We start from the raw sequence: 17,061 nt of genomic DNA on the forward strand, positions 1-17,061 counted from the left end.
GAACTGAGATTTGTAATGTTAGTTTTGATTAAAAAAAAACAATGACCTTAAATGATGTACTGGAAACACAAATTTGAAGGAAGAAATTGTTTAAGGGAAATCACTATTTATTGATTTTATTGTTATTAAAAGAAATATAATGTGGTATACATATGAATACATGAAAGACCACAAGAGCTGCACAACAACAGCAGGGGAGCACAAGCCTAGCTTCTATAGTAGGTAGTTGTCCTACACCTATATTTTTTTTAAAGTGTATATAATTATGAAAGCTTGTTTAATTTTTGAATTATATATATAAATTTAGCAAAAAGGGAGCATTTAATGAAATGAATGAGAAATGAAAACATACTTGATTTACTAATCCGGTTGGGAATAATTAATTATACCAATAAGTTCTATTGATATTTGTGTTCCCCTGGATTTGATTAGTTGGCTCCAAGAAACAGAGGTAAATGATGTTAGTATGGTTTGCTAACATCGACATAATCATCCTAAAACATGAGGAATGTAGAACTTGATTAATTGTTTTTGGTTCGGAATAGTTAATGATATCGATGGGCTACATTGATATCGATATTTTCATGCAACATGATTAGTTATTCATGGTATGTAGTGTGCTAAGCCTTGGACATGCTAGGCTTGACAGTATGCCAAACGTTTGACACGCCTATAAGACTGCACATCTTCTATTCAAACATCCAAATGAATAACCATACTTCTTTGGCATGCTCAAAAGAATGGGGTAATGCGAATCTAACAAACATGTTATATGTAAGGCACTTGGACTGGACAGTTAGTCAAGTTCAATGTACTTTAACATGGTTGTCAGCAAGGTCTAAGTCAATGTGGGTCTAGTAAACATATCATACCTAAGACATTTGGACGTGAAAGTCAACCAAGTCTAAGGTCACGTGGATCTGACAAACATGTGAGACTCGATACATTTGGATTTGACAGTTAGTTAAGTCCAAGGTAACTATTATCCTCTTTTGGCACACCTAAGTGAATGACTAATTTCTACTATGTCTAATGTCTTGGACTCTAATCTTCATACACCTTGTAGGTGTATAAAAATCTTGAAGGACCCACGATATTATGTAAGGGATGTGTATCCCTTATTAAATGCTGTCAGGTTGAGATCATACATTTTAGATACATAAAAATCTTTTAATGACCCATTATATTCTCATTAAACTTTAATATAGATTTAAAAGGTATTTATCCCTCATTAAATATTATTAGAGTAAGATTACACTTCAAACCATCCTCTTTATAAAAGGACAAGACTCATGAGTTATAAATACACCATGAGACCTTTAGAATAAAAGTTTATAGTCTTTATTCTATATTGTATATATATATTTTTAGAGCATCTCTTTTTAAAATTTTATTATACTTTCCATTTCTAAAAAAGTATTTATTGAAGTATCAGATGATCTTCACAATCTTTATTCTAGTCATAAGACACATTGATATACCAAACACGAAGTATAAGTTATCAACTATCTTAGCTAAAGAGAATGAATGAGATTATTAGGATCAATTGATTAACCGATTATCTAACTCGGGAACTCTATTTCTAAATTAGTTGAATTTTTGGAACTTGATCGACTCCAAATCAAATAAAAAAAGATAGAAAACCTTGTTATTTGATAGTAAATACTCAATAATTGCTTATATCCATTATGAATTATTAACATAGAATTTTGTTTAAGATAGAAATATATCAAACTAAATAATCTGTTATTATATAGATCAAGAATTAATATAAACTCGAATATTTTAGAGATAAGAATTCATAACTTTATACTATTTATTGGTTATCAATATGAGATTTGGATCAAGAAAAAAAATTAAAATCAAATTTATCCATGTTCAAGAAACTAAAACACAAGAAGGGATGGTTGGGAGGGTTACCCATCATAGACTCGACTCTTGTATGTTAGGCTGGCAAGGACAAATTATTCATATTCTAACACTGATAGACATCATTAGTGGTGTTTCTCAAAAGATATTATATTCTTTTAAATACTTTAAATACTTTTCATAAACTTGCTGAAGAGGCTGTGGGATTATAACCCTGGGTCCATGAACATGTTACTTTCAGATCTGAATTATGTCTCGGTGAGGGTAATTAAAGTGATTGAATAATTGGCTGATTTTTATGTGATGGGGCCACTCGATTTTCAAAATAGGACATAAATTTAAAACATTTAAAATAAAATTTGATATTCCAATTGGAGATCAGGACTCATGGATTTTACTTCCAGTCTTGACCTTTGAACAATCACCCTGCGAGCTTGCAGCCAGGTCCCTGGTCTTGTGAAAGTAATAGGAGAGGGCGGAATTATCATATGAAAAGTACAACTCTTCATATATTTAATATTTTTTCAAGAATTAGAGCATAAAATCTCTCTCATCTGAGCCCCCCACTTTCCTGCTTGAAATCTTCGAAACATAGAATTATTGTGATGTGTGTGTGTGTTTTTTTACAAGAAATTTAATCAAAATTTGGGATGAACAACATAATAATTAATCAGCGGATTTGGAAGGGGAAAAAAAATACAAGGTGAGCAACTTAAAGAAAACTACACAATGAAAGGTTTTTAAAAGTAAGGGTGTGCATGTGTGTTTTGCACCTGTTTTTGTGTTTGCAATGTAAAAAAATATAGTAAGATGTTTGATAACTATAAAAAATATATTTTATACTATGAAATTTATTAAAAAATTGAGTTTGAAATAAAATTTTTGTGAGGCAGTTTTTATATATTTTTTTAATTGAGTTTCTTAAAACAATGTTTGTTTTTGCATTTCAAAAATATTTTTAAAAAATTATAATTATTTTTTATTTTTTTACTTCAAATTAATATTTTTTATGTTTTAGATCATTTTGATGTGTTGATATCAAAAATAATTTTTTAAAATCAAATTATATTATATTAATATATTTCAAAATAAAAAATACTCTGAAAAGCAACCACAACCACACAACTTCTAAATTTTTATACATGTTTTTTATTATATATAAATTTTAATCATACTTTTTATTACACATATATCTAAATCAAACTAATCAAACCTATTTATATTTTTTAAATTATAACCATAAAAGCAACCCCAAATAAATAAAATTATAAATAAATAGTTTTTGTACATCAAAACCATAATTCTTATAAAAAGGTCCCACGCATTTTCTCTTCGCGACATACTTCAATCAATCATATTTATTATGCTCAAAGTCTTTAAGGGTCAAGAAAGAAATATTTCAAGGCATTAAATTGAAATTTAATTTCCAGTTTAGCTAAGGCAATAAAAAAAGAGTGTAAAGTCCAAGCATATCGGTTTTAAAACCAGAAGATTAGAAGCGAAATCATGCAATACCGTCCGAGTCAGTTGTTTTTATTAAAATAATTTTATTCTATTTATTTTTTATGTTTTTCAATTTTAACATGGTTAACGGAGTTAGCCAGTTTGATTTATTTTTGGGTTTAATATAAAACTCACCCAATTAATATTTTATTGGTGAGTCATATACGTGGAAAATTGCTTGGAGTTAGCAAGGCAATTGCCTTCCAAGTTTCGAGACATTTCTGGAACTTCAAATTCAACGGTGCCTTCCATTCAATTGGTTAAATTTCTCAGCAACCACAGCCCAAGACACCATCTTTATCTTTCCTATTATTTTTCATGCAGCGCCAGTCACATACCCCCAGAGCCCAGACTCGATGGCATCAAAGTAAATTAACCTCATCTCAAAACCTATTCTAGTCCATAAATATTTTTCGGGAGGGCGTTGCAATGTTTCAGAGTATACGTGGTGGTTGTAATTATTTTTAAAATGTTTTTTATTTTAAAATATATTAAAATAATATTTATTTTTTAAAAATTATTTTTGATATTATAGCAAAATGATATGAAAATATTAAAAAAAATATTAATTTTAAAAAATAAAAAATCTTAAATATTTTTAAAAATATTTTCAAAATACAATGTTAAGAACATCCGTAGTTTGTTACAAAATGATCGCTGCTCACCTTATTAGACCATGGAGAAATTTTGAGGGTAAACAGTAAACCTCTTCTCAACTACCCAGCTTAAAAGTCTTTAATATTATCCTCCTTGTTTCCAATTAGTTTTGATATCATCCCTAATAATTAAACTCTTCCACTCTTTTTATAAGAAAAACCTACACTTTGAATTGGACTTTTTATTTTCATAGTTTTTTAAGTAATAAAAATCTTACACCTACACATTTTCATAAATGGTATATAAGCTTTATACTCGAATATATATATATATATATATATAAAGCATAAAAACGTGAAAAGACTCATTGTTTTTTAGAAAAAGGTTCCTAAGGATTATAAGAGTAATAGCATTAAGTTTCAGACTACAGGTACAGATATAGTTTATCGATGAAGTTACAGGGATCAAAATGTAGTTTGGTTAAGCTAAACGCGCTTTAAAAACGCGTTATTAAAGAAACGGATATATATATATAAAGAGAGACAAAGACTCGACGAACAACAGAGACGACACGACGGGGACCACAATACAAAACGTATGAAACATGCACTTACTCTTACTTTATTTACAGTTTACCCATTTTTTTTTAATTATTATAAAATAATCAGACTTGTTTCTTTTCTTCTCCTCTCCTTACTTATTTTCCGTGTTTTTCTTGTGAAGAAAAAGGTATAATTGCTGCTAATTTACAGCTCCGTTTACTACTGGCGCAGTATAATGGGGAATTGCTTCTCTGACGTTGCCGGCGGGGGGGGGGGGGGGGGGGGGGGGCGGCGCCGCTGCCGCTTCTGCCGCAGCTGGAAACGACGCTGTAGATCATTTTCTTAAGTCTCGTGGCTTGTACGGCTCTCAGATCGAGGTCAGTCATGGATTCTCTCGCTTGCTTCACTACAGGAAATAAATTTGATTTAGAATTATTAACCGTTGAAAATCAAGTTGTGTAATGTTATGTGTAGCATTGTTTAGTTAGATTAGATGAAATTCTGAAGTGACTCCTTTTTTCCAGCTTTTAACAGTTTTTAGCTAGTAATTAATTAGTGTTGTTAAGATGCTAAATTTTCTGATTAAATAGAGTTGGTTGATTATTAATTAGGTTTTTTTTTTTTATTGAATTTTAGCCAGCAAGTATTAGACATTTGGCAACAAAATGGAATGATAGATTATATTTATTTTAATTTTATACAGATAGTGTATTTGTGTAGGTTGCTCTTTGCGCACTTTGTATTGATTTTGTGTTCTGAAAACAAATATCTGTGCAGTTATCGTTTTCTGCTACGAACATGCGTGACCGGGATGTGCTTTCAAAGGTTTGCGTTTTTTTGTTTTGTTATGCAATTTGATTAAGAATTTAATAGTTGAAGAGTGGCAACTTATTGAAGTCATGTGTTAATCTTGTATAAGTTGGCCATGGAGCTTCCAACTTTTTATATGTGATAGAAGCAAATTTCCTCATTTTTTTCTGATTATAATAACTTCTTTAAAGATGATTTTGATTGCTTTGAGTTCTCAAATGACTAGCCTAAAGCTGGGTGTTGACTATAAGGACACTGCTATAAAACAGTGAATGAATTTCCAATCATGGGTTCAGAGGGGCATGTTTAGTTACTTTTGATATTTTTAATCATTTCAGATTCTTTTCTATGTTCTGTTTCTTACCATTTAAGTTGTATCTGCTTTAGAGTGACCCTATGCTGGTTGGTTATACCAAAGGAAGAGATGGAACACTTACTGAAGCTTTTCGCACAGAAGTAGTTCTTAATTCATTAAATCCAACATGGATTGCAAAACACACCATTACATTCCAGTTTGAAGTTGTTCAGACGTTGGTGTAAGTTCTGTGCCAGTATCTCTATATTTTCCTCAACCAAATATGAGTTTTAATGGTTTTACTCTATTTTAATCTGTGTAATTTAACACAGGTTTCATGCATATGACGTTGACACTCAATTTCACAACATAGATGTAAAGGTACCCTTTAATAGTCATGTATACTTCTTCCTTTCTTTTTGCTCTTCGTTAAGGAAGGAATTGGTTTAACAAAGTTAATTCTCTTTGCAAGATCAGTATGTTTGCTCAATAATAACTCCCTGTTTAGAGCAACATGTTAAATGTTTCACCATTCATGCTATTCTTACTAAAGTCGTGGTTGGAATTTGCAAGACCAAGTGTAAAGGATCAATTTAATTAAAGAGATGGATGATCAAATAATTATGGTTTTGATAATATTGAAAATGTACCACACAACTCAAAAGAGAACAAGGAAAAGAAATCCGCAATTGCACAACTTAAAATAGGGTTCCATATAAACCGTCCATCCTCAATGCAACTTTTTCTTTTTTTTTTTGTTTGGGGCATCAGGAGATTCATGATTCGGGCTTGTTTGGGAGTGTGGTTGTGGTTGCTTTTGAAAGTGCTTTTCATTCTAAAATGCATCAAAATTATATATATTTTTTTATTTTTAAAAAATTGTTTTTGAGATCAGCGTATTAAAACGATACAAAACATAAAAAAATTAATTTTTAGCAAAAAAAATTAAATTTTTTGAAATGCAGGTCGACTTGTGTTTCCAAACACTCTTGAAGCCATGGACTTCATAATCAAAGTAAACCTTTTAAATTTTTGTCATCTCATCCCTGAATTTGACTTTCAAATCTCCAAGTTTAAGCACTGAACGACCCTTTTAAGGGACATCCTCTTATCCTTGTTGATATTTTATTATAGAGACTAATTTGGAGGTGGATAATATGTTTTTAGGTACAGTAAATGATAGTGACCTTATAGTCTAAAAATGTTTTTAAAAAACTTTTAAGAGATATACTCATTGAATCTGTGATGAAATTGGACAACTAATTATAGTTAAACAAGAGACACTCTTTTGCACCCTCCTCATTATGGATAAAATGCAAAATCTCTGTAGGTACTTAATTTGATATGAACTCAAACCGGGAAAAAAAAAAAAAATGGAATTAATGTTTGTTCATTAAGGAAGGAATTGGTTTAACCGAGATTTTGTTATTTGTAGTTTATTATAAAAAAATATCCCTAACAAAGTTAATTCTCTTTGCAAGATCAGTATGTTTGCTCAATAATAACTCCCTGTTTAGAGCAACATGTTAAATGTTTCACCATTCATGCTATTCTTACTAAAGTCGTGGTTGGAATTTGCAAGACCAAGTGTAAAGGATCAATTTAATTAAAGAGATGGATGATCAAATAATTATGGTTTTGATAATATTGAAAATGTACCACGCAACTCAAAAGAGAACAAGGAAAAGAAATCTGCAATTGCACAACTTAAAATAAGGTTCCATAAACCGTCTATCCTCAATACAACTTTTTTTTTGGTTTGGGGCATCATGAGATTCATGATTCGGGCTTGTTTGGAAGTGTGGTTGTGGTTATTTTTCAAAGTGATTTTTATTCTGAAATGCATCAAAATTATATATATATTTTTTAATTTTTAAAAAATCATTTTTGAGATCAGCGTATTAAAACGATGCAAAACATAAAAAAATTAATTTTTAACAAAAAAAAATTAAATTTTTCCAAACGCAGGTTGGCCTGCGTTTCCAAACGCTCTTGAAGCCATGGATTTCATAATCAAAGTAAACCTTTTAAATTTTTGTCATCTCATCCTTGAATTTGACTTTCAAATCTCCAAGTTTAAGCACTGAACGACCCTTTTAAGGGACATCCTCTTATCCTTGTTGATATTTTATTATAGAGACTAATTTGGAGGTGGATAATATGTTTTTAGGTACAGTAAATGATAGTGACCTTATAGTCTAAAAATGTTTTTAATAAATTTTTGAGAGATATACTCATTGAATCTATGATGAAATTGGACAACTAATTATAGTTAAACTAGAGACACTCTTTTGCACCCTCCTCATTAAGGATAAAATGCAAAATCTCTATAGGTACTTAATTTGGTATGAACTCAAACCGGAAAAAAAAAAAATGGAATTAATGTTTGTTCATATTTAGCCCTCAATTCAATAATTAACTTTTCCTCAGTCTGTTAAAGATGCAAGAAAGCTATTGATTAACTGTTCTAAAGACACAATGAAGCACCAGGTGGGAATAATCTTAGGATAAAATTTTCTGTTAACCATGTGGCATTTTTTCTTTATTATGTTTTTGGTAGTGGGGTGGGTGGGGGTTGTTAATTTAGTTATGCCCCATATTTATGGCTGATGATATATTTCTGTGCAAACAGGGGAGAGAAACTTGTGTTCATAAATAGATTTGCACTGACTACATTTGAGCAAATTGCTGCCTGTTTCCCTCAGCTTTAGCTTTCCATATAAAAGGTGTTTGCTGGTTGATTTTTAAGATGCACGTAAATTTTACGATCACTCATTACATGGATATAGTTCAGTGTTCAGAAAATTGTTTTCAAGAAACAGTGCAGAAATCACAAGTTATTGTCATTGGAATGAATGGAAGCATGCCATCTATAATTAGTGATTCAACAAATGCAGATGCTTAAGCTAGAGGAGCAACAATTTCTTGGGGAAGCATCTTGTGTATTATCTGAGGTATGATTAGAGTGCCACTCTTCTTCACTTCGTTCTTTATAAATAACAAAGAATGAGAATCTCATTATCTTACGTCTAAAGGAGGGAATCCTTCTTACTCGATTCTAGTGAGAGAGACCTTATAGTAACTAAGGTGAAAGCTAAGAGCTAAATTTATATCAAATATGTTTTGTTCTCAGTAAGAGAGATATACGTATAAAAATTGAATGACCTTAGTAACTTGTTTGAAGTTGAAATTTTAATTACTGAACCAGTCTTGTTTCTGTTGGTGCAGGTTGTGACCAGGCCAAGCAGGTCATTGACTTTAGATCTTGTATACAGAGAAGATCCTACAATACCAGGCAATCCACGGCGCTGTGGACAGCTTATTGTACATGCTGAGGAATGCATTAGCTCAAAGACGACAACAGAGATGATATTAAAGTGCTCAAATTTGGAACAAAAGGATCTGTTCTCAAGAAGTGTATGAGCTAATCTTATTTCTTGTTCTTTTGTTAGACTTTCCACGAGTAACATAAATAATGGTTTTGTTTTATATTTGCAGGACCCTTTTTTGTTAATATCAAAAATTTCTGAGGGTGAGCACTTCATACCTGTGTGTAAAACAGAAGTCCTAAAAAATGATAACCACCCAATATGGAAACCAGTCTTTTTGAGCATTCAACAAGTTGGAAGCAAGGTAAGAGCAAGTTCCTTGAGCTGTCCAAGTTTTCTCTCTCTTTAATTTGAGTTCCATACCCACTATGGTCTTCCAGGTCAATCTTACCTTTCTAATTGAAACTGCAGGAAAATCCATTAATGATTGAGTGCTTTAACTTCAATAGCAGTGGCAAGCATGATTTAATTGGGTAAATGGTGACCTCTTTTTCTTCTGTTTTTATTTTTTACCTTACCTCCATACACTGTCATGATGATAGATCTTCTTCATTGTTGATTTATCAGAAAAGTTCAAAAATCATTAGCTGAGTTGGAAAAGCTTCATTCTAGTGGTGAAGGAGAGCATTTATTTTTACCCACTACTGTTGGGCATAACTATCAGAATAAGGTCTCTGCTTATTTCAATCATAAATCTTTCTGTATTTTTTGTTGCATGTCTAATTTGCATATTTTAATGCAGGTATTAAAGAGCCAGATATTTGTGGAAAAGTTTTCCCAAAGTAGTCGACACACTTTTCTGGATTACTTGACCGGGGGATGTGAACTGAACTTCATGGTGGCAATTGATTTCACAGGTAAATGTTTAATAAATTGAACGTTTGCTGCAACAGCGCTTTTCTCTCTCTCTATGAATCAAACTCTTTTTCTTCCATTAACATTTGGAGTGTATGCAAATCATTATTTGTTTTTGGTTTGATAAGCTAGTTTGTGAATCCATGCCAATATTTTTTCTTGCTCTTGAATATTGTATATCCTTGTTCTCATTCCAGTTCTGTCAGTTTCTTTGACATTTTCTCTCAACTTTCATCTATAACTACAGGTGGCACAATGTTTTTAACCAACTACAGAACTTGTGCTGATCTGTAGGAATTTTTATTTGATCTACAGACCTGGAAAAAAAGAGCAAAATTTGTCTCTGATTCAAAGCATGTCTGAACAATATGAGGTTTTGTAATATGATAAATCATAAGGGGCTAAAGCTTTTTAGCTGGAAGCAGAGTCATGTTTTGAGGTGTTTATTGCATTTATGATAATTTGTGATAATTTACGTCCACATTTATTCTTGTGGACATCTCACTTCCACTCATTATGTAAGATGTTTCCATCTAAACAATTGTTCATAAAAATGAATAAATAGTTTGTAAAAATGATTAAATAACTTTGTAATTTATATGTTTTAGCCACACCCTAACATATTCTTCTTCTGCCTTTGATTTTTCATACTACAGCTTCCAATGGAAATCCCCGCCTCCCTGATTCCTTGCATTATCTTGATCCTTCTGGACGGCTGAATGCATACCAAAGAGTAAGAAAATTGCTCCCTTCTATTTTATTTATTCATTACCTTTTACCTTCTTTATACAACATACATCACTGAATTGGCCATTTTGTTTTCCAGGCAATCATAGAGGTCGGGGAGGTGTTGCAGTTTTATGATTCAGATAAGCACTTTCCAGCCTGGGGATTTGGAGCACGACCAATTGATGGTCCAGTCTCGCATTGTTTTAACTTGAACGGAAGCAATAATCACTGTGAGGTGAAATACTTGGAAATCATTCACTTGCTTTTATTGCCTCAGCAGTCAAATGTTCCTTCATACAATGCCCGTGATTTAAGAGCATGTCTCTCTTCCAGGTTGATGGTGTCCAGGGAATTATGTCAGCATATACCAGTGCTCTCTATAATGTTTCTCTGGCAGGGCCAACACTCTTTTGACCTGTGATCAGCAATGCTGCACTAATTGCTAGCCAGTCTCTTGCAAATGGAGGAAGAAAATATTTTGTTTTGTTAATAATTACAGTAAGAATGAGATAGAAAATCAAGCTGATCTTTCTTTGCACTGTTAATTTTGTCTTTGGTAGAAAATCAAGCTGATCTTTCTTTGCACTGTTAATTTTGTCTTTGGTAAATGCGCTTACCAGTTCTATCACCAATTTCACGGTTTAGCACCTTTTGTTTTTCATCTCGAGGCATTCTTTTCAGCGCTAGCCCTTTCTGATTCTGTAATGTAATATGTTTTTCCAAATGGATTTATCATGTTCTCGGGAAAACAAAACTTCCATGTTTAATTCCTTTCACCGTTCTTGTGCACTGAAACGTGACTGTCTCAGGATGGAGTTGTAACTGATCTCCAAGAAACCAAAGATGCCATAGTGAAAGCATCTGACCTACCTCTATCAATCCTCATTGTTGGAGTTGGAGGAGCTGACTTTAAAGAAATGGAGGTATCTTTTTTCACATCAAGACCTCTCTCTAGTGGAAATATACCATTGTATAGACCTCAATTATTTTATGGCTGCCTCCAATTTTCTGAAAGTTCAATTGCTTCCCAGATTTTAGATGCTGATAAAGGAGATAGACTAGAAAGTTCAACTGGACGTGTTGCTTCGCGTGATATAGTCCAGTTTATACCATTACGAGATGTACAAAGTAAGTTTCATATCTAGTAAATCAATTTGGGATGGAAGCTTCAATGATTTCTTAATTTTATTTTTTATTTTTAACATGCATGATATTTGCAGGTGGAGAGATTTCTGTTGTTCAAGAACTTCTGGCAGAACTACCAACCCAATTTTTATCCTACATGCGATCTAGAAATATCCAACCAAACATTTGATTATCTAAAAAGAAGTGTACATACAGTTTTCTATCTGTGGATTCATACTAGAGTTTTCCTTTGTAGGCCATGGTGCCAAATGCGCAATGTTTCTTAGGTGATTGGGCCCTGGTCATCCTCTACCAGAAGAGATTAGAAGTGCGTTCTCAATTTGAACAATGATTCATCGACAGAAACCTCATGCTGAACAGCAAAGGTGGGTTCTCAATTTGAAATAGTGTACATACAATTCTTCGTCACGTTCATATTGGCCGGACAGGTTCTCCGTTTATTCCCAGATTGAAATAGTGGCTTTTGATGGCTTTGAAACATGCTCGGGGAGGATCCATAATGAAGATCTTTTCATGGATTCAACCATACGAGGAAAGAACTGATACATTGGAACCATCTAGTCCTGTTTATGCAGATGGGAGGGAGAACCTACGGGCCAAGAGCAGGATCTTGCAAAGCTGGAAGACTACGCATGGAACAAAGTCGTGATTGTAACGTCCAATATTCATTGTTCTGAGATGATTGTACTCAAGCGACTTTGTAATTCAAGACGGGACTCGATGAAAGTCGAGTAACACTCTTTAGGTGTGTTGGTGCTCTATATTATGTTTCCTAAATATCAACTTGTTTGACCAGATTTTGTAATTGCTAAAGAACTGCATGTTCCTTTCCTTTGCTCAAAATTCAAGCTTATAATATTGATTGCTTTTAAAAAATACTTGTGCTGAATCATCCTCTACCTCCGGAAACACCACCATCCTCTTCTTCTTCTAGCAGTGCTGAAACACCACCATCCTCTTCTTCTTCTAGCTCCTTGAGACTTGTTTTTCCTTATGCCTTCTGAATCTTCAAAACTTCCTTCACAATCTTTTGCTTCTCCACCAAGAAAGCCCGGATGATCCTACACGCACACCGAGAACAGTTAGAGCTGGTTTTCATCACTTTGATAGAAGCACAAAACAGGAACCTGTCAAGGTGATGCACCTCTCCCTAACAGCACTTCCAGACAAGACTCCGCCACAGGCACGGTTAACAGTCCTGCCATTCCTAGGCAATCTAGACCTCTTGTATACAAGCAGGTCTCAAGTGAGGAATCTGCAAAGCAATAAGAAATTATATTTTACTGGGTAATCTTCAACAACATGCAGGAAACCATCACCCATTCACATGTTAATGAAAACCTTGTATCAAATAAGCAATAAAAAAATTACACACCAGCACATGCTGTTTAATTACATTAGAATAATTCATCTTATTAGACGACTAAACTAAGTATCATAGATCATCATGCAAATAAGAAACTGCAAGGAAGTACAATTAAGCTAGTTTGACTTAAAGAAGACACTGCTTGTCCCGGGGCTTTAATGGATTGCTGAAGTTCACCCTTTTAACACTCATACGAATCGGGATTCTTGTAACCAAAAAGCAGGCTCCAGGAAACCAATCAATATCACATAATATCCACTCCATCTCCTAAGCTTTAAGCAATGCTCACCACCCCGCATCACTGTTTGTCCCCTATAGTAACGTTCACACACGGATCCCCACTCCCCCTCCCCGATACAAATCCATGACTGTAAAACAAGTTAAATATGATCCAAAACATCAAATTTCCTGGAGAATAATCTGAAAATCTACATCAACTAAAAGGGTGTCTGAGAATGTTATAGATATTGTTTGGAAATGTTTTAAAATAACAATTTTTTTACATCAATTTATCAAAATAATCGGAAAATACTAAAAAGAAAATTAGTTTGAATCAGAAAAAAATTTAATTTTTGATGGAAAAACAAGTTCAACCTCAACGACAAACCGGCACTAAGTCTATCATTTTATCCAAAATCCTTAATTGAAGGATTCAACAAGTAAAATCAATTACACAAAAAAATATCATCCTGAACAAAACTTACCAATTCAAGGCCGTGACAAAATTACATTAAATGCAATAAAAAACGAAAACATTAACAGATTATAAAACAAATACCCCTTGAATCCTCTTTCCAGTAACTGGACATTTGGGTCCACTAGCCCAATTCTTAGTGGTTTGATAACCAATTTCCCACCTTCAATCTAGAAACCAAACAAATACCCATTAGCCCAGTTGCCATTTTTTCACCATAAACAAATATATACACATACACAACCAAATTATAGGTCAATTAGTGTAAATGTTACTGGCTTACCAGGGGTTTTGACAGCGCGGTGCTGGTTAGATTTCGTGGCGTAGCTGTGACGCTTCCGGTTCGTAAGTCGCTGCACCATTTTCGTATCAGCTCTTTAGTCTGTGTTCGTGTGGAGTATGCAGACGAGTGACACGGGCAGCGATTGATCCGGAACGCCGTTCAAAACCAAGTTTCATAAAAATTTATTTTGTTTTTATTAAAAATTAATTTTTTTATATTTTAAATTATTTTGATATATTAATCTTAAAAATAATTTTTAAAAAATAAAAAATATATTATTTTAATACATTTCAGCATTTTCAAATACTGTAATAATTATTCAATATAAACAAACCTAGAGAAAATAAGATTTATCAATAGATTTATATAAAAAAAAATTAATATATATATTTATGATGGGAGTTTATATAAGATTTTTATATATATATATATATATTTGTGATGGGAGTTTATGATAAAAAATAAAATGTGTGCACATAGATGATTGATTTGGATGTTTATATAATATTCTTTATATAATTTTGAATAATTTTTTTTCTTATTAATAAGTTTGTTTTCCATGAAAGATATAGATTATTTTTTACAATATTTTTTGTTTAATAATATATTAAAATAATAATTTTTTATTTTTTAAAATTTATTTTTTATACCAACACATCACAGTTTGAAAAACAAAAATAATATAAAATAAATAATTAAAGTTTTAAAAAAATAATTAGACCATATTTCCGAACACCATAAGGATTATTAAAGTTTCTATTTAAATCATGTAAAATAACTTGTTTGCAAAATATTTTAAACAAAATTTTAGAAAGTACCATAGTTTTTGTTCATAAAAACAATTGTGTGGTTTGGAATATACTCATAAAACATTTCTCTATCTAAACAACTATAAGCTATTTTTTCATTGTTTCAAGTTCGTATTTTTTTAATTATAATTGCTGGGGAATTGACGGGCGGGAACCAACTGGAGCATAATGAATGAAGGCCCTAATCATGTGCAGAATCTTCTTCACCAAAGCCTTTTCCTCTCATCCTTTACTTCCTTCCCACTTTATCAGTTGACCATCCTTATGCTTGAAAAGGATAACGGCTGCATGGCTTCACCCTCCAAAAAATTTAATATATTTAACTGACTTTAAATTTTAAAAATGCTAATGGAAGGTATTGTTAAATTGCTGCAGCTAAAAAATTTGATAGGAGATCATGAGAACACTAAGAGCAGCTAGAAGAATTCAGACTTGTTAGACACCAAGCAGGTTCTAGACATCTTATGGCAGTAGGCAAGAACATGGAATGCAAGGAAATTGGCAATCTATCCAAATATAGGCAAGGAAATCAAATTGACAAAAGGTGAAATGAACACATCCAAGTCATCAGAGAATCAAACACGCTAACAATCAACTCCACATTTGACTGTCATTAATCATAACAAAATTTTGCTCAAACACATCCTCTAACTCAAAAGACTTCACTTCATCATTTTGAGGCCTGTTTTTCCTTTGCCTTCTGAATCTTCAAAACCTTCTTCACAATCTTTTGCTCCTCCACCAAGAAAGCCCGGATAATTCTGTAGAATAAACACATGAAACCCCACTTAAAGCCAGCCTTAATCAATTACAAAAAACCACAAAACAATATACTATCAGGGTTGCATACCTCTCCCTAACAGCACTTCCAGATAAGACTCCACCATAGGCACGGTTCACAGTCCTGCGATTCCTTGACAGTCTAGACCTCTTGTATTCAGCAGGTCTCAAGTGAGGGATCTGCAAAGAATGAGAAAACTCAATCAGAACCAGTACTATGAGATCACTCTTTGTTAAAAAAAGCAGAGTTCAAAACACTGTGGCTTGCAATCATTGAGTGCTCACTCACTTAAATCTTTAAGAATAAGTAAGAAATCATCGACCAGCCACATATAAATCAAAATCTTATGTCAAATAAGCAACAATATGTAGAAGTTAAAACCATTAACAAGATTAAAGAAAAAACATCTTATTAGACAACACAAAGTGTTGTAGATTATCATGCAAACAACAAACATCGCAGAAGAGCATTTAAGCAGGGCTGACTTCAAACCAGCATTGTTCGATTTCACCCTTCTATGGTTTAACACTTGTAAGATGAGATTGCAGCAATCTGCTTGACCAGATTTCTGGGCGATACCAATCAGCATAACAAAAAAAAAAGTGATCTGTTACCTGTACATCCTAAACTCTCAGCCAACCACTCCTCCCCTTATACAGACATTAATCGACCTACCCTTATACAGGCATTAACGGACCTACGGCATGTAAAAAGTAAACGTAATTCAACATGATACAGATTGTTAAGTTTTCAACTCTTAACCAAAAATCTTGACGCATCAACTTCAACCATGTCTACAATTTCATCCAGAGTCCTTAACATAAGCTTAAGACAAGCAAATCAAAGGTACACAGGTTTCCACACTAGAAAAATAAAAAAGAACCTTAGCAGTCCAATGTTGTAAGAAAGTTGGATTCAGTTTCAACAAATAACATCCCAGTTAGATGCACAAAAAGAACATTACAGATCAAGGAAAAAAATTACCCCTTGAATCCTCTTGCCAGTAACTGGGCACTTGGGTCCACTAGCCCTCTTCTTGGTGGTTTGGTAAACCAATTTCCCACCTTCAATCCAGAAACAAAACAAAAAATCACACCCATTAACCCACTTTGCTACTTTCTTTAGCATAAACAAAAGAAAAAAAACATTTTTTTATGAAAAGGAAGTGTTACTGACCAGGGGTTTTGACCACACGGTGTTGGTTAGATTTGGTGGCGTAGCTGTGACGCTTCCGGTAAGTCAGACGCTGCACCATTTTCAGATCACCAGCTCTTCAGTCTCTGTGTGGTGTATGGTGGGCAGACAAAGGAGAGGAGGCTGCGAAAGGAGGTAAAGATGGTTTATAGCTGGGGTTTTCTTCGAAACCCTAATGCCAAACGTCCCCGCTTGATGCAATCTTGGGTAGGCCTAAAATCACTGGTCCAAGTCCAATAACAACAACACGGAAGTCAAG

The 17,061-nt window shown here is 33.0% G+C and overlaps 2 protein-coding genes and 1 pseudogene across 2 annotated transcripts; 1 reads left to right on the forward strand and 2 right to left on the reverse strand.

Annotated features, from left to right (window-relative positions):
* The first annotated feature begins 4,616 nt into the window (after nucleotides 1-4,616).
* Nucleotides 4,617-12,506, forward strand: LOC105138567 (protein BONZAI 1-like). The gene is given in 17 exon segments (XM_011044688.1): nucleotides 4,617-4,770; nucleotides 4,772-4,888; nucleotides 5,289-5,336; nucleotides 5,709-5,857; nucleotides 5,949-5,997; nucleotides 8,514-8,570; nucleotides 8,845-9,033; nucleotides 9,115-9,249; nucleotides 9,357-9,418; nucleotides 9,513-9,615; nucleotides 9,688-9,802; nucleotides 10,457-10,533; nucleotides 10,627-10,764; nucleotides 10,863-11,027; nucleotides 11,339-11,452; nucleotides 11,561-11,657; nucleotides 11,750-12,506. Coding segments are annotated over 17 exon segments (1,734 nt in total). The 5' UTR covers nucleotides 4,617-4,746; the 3' UTR covers nucleotides 11,845-12,506.
* On the reverse strand, nucleotides 12,222-14,185 carry LOC105138566 (60S ribosomal protein L34-like; annotated as a pseudogene).
* A 1,130-nt stretch (nucleotides 14,186-15,315) lies between these two features.
* Nucleotides 15,316-16,952, reverse strand: LOC105138570 (60S ribosomal protein L34). The gene is made up of 4 exons (XM_011044693.1): nucleotides 16,785-16,952; nucleotides 16,593-16,672; nucleotides 15,678-15,787; nucleotides 15,316-15,588 (listed from the first exon to the last, which is right to left on the reverse strand). The coding sequence occupies exons 1-4, from the start codon at nucleotides 16,861-16,863 to the stop codon at nucleotides 15,498-15,500; spliced, it is 360 nt and encodes a 119-aa protein (XP_011042995.1). The 5' UTR covers nucleotides 16,864-16,952; the 3' UTR covers nucleotides 15,316-15,497.
* Between the last annotated feature and the right edge of the window lie 109 nt (nucleotides 16,953-17,061).

Source organism: Populus euphratica, unplaced genomic scaffold (assembly GCF_000495115.2).
Source record: "Populus euphratica unplaced genomic scaffold, PopEup_1.0 scaffold79.1, whole genome shotgun sequence".
In the NCBI taxonomy this organism is placed as follows: domain Eukaryota; kingdom Viridiplantae; phylum Streptophyta; class Magnoliopsida; order Malpighiales; family Salicaceae; genus Populus; species Populus euphratica.

What these genes read in the sequence shown, in the direction of transcription:
- LOC105138570 (XM_011044693.1), bottom strand. Translation starts at nt 16,863, where the DNA reads ATGGTGCAGCGTCTGACTTACCGGAAGCGTCACAGCTACGCCACCAAA. An exon ending in CCGTGTGGTCAAAACCCCTG is followed by an intron (nt 16,673 to 16,784) that starts GTCAGTAACACT and finishes TCTGGATTGAAG; the next exon opens with GTGGGAAATTGGTTTACCAA. An exon ending in CTGGCAAGAGGATTCAAGGG is followed by an intron (nt 15,788 to 16,592) that starts GTAATTTTTTTC and finishes CATTCTTTGCAG; the next exon opens with ATCCCTCACTTGAGACCTGC.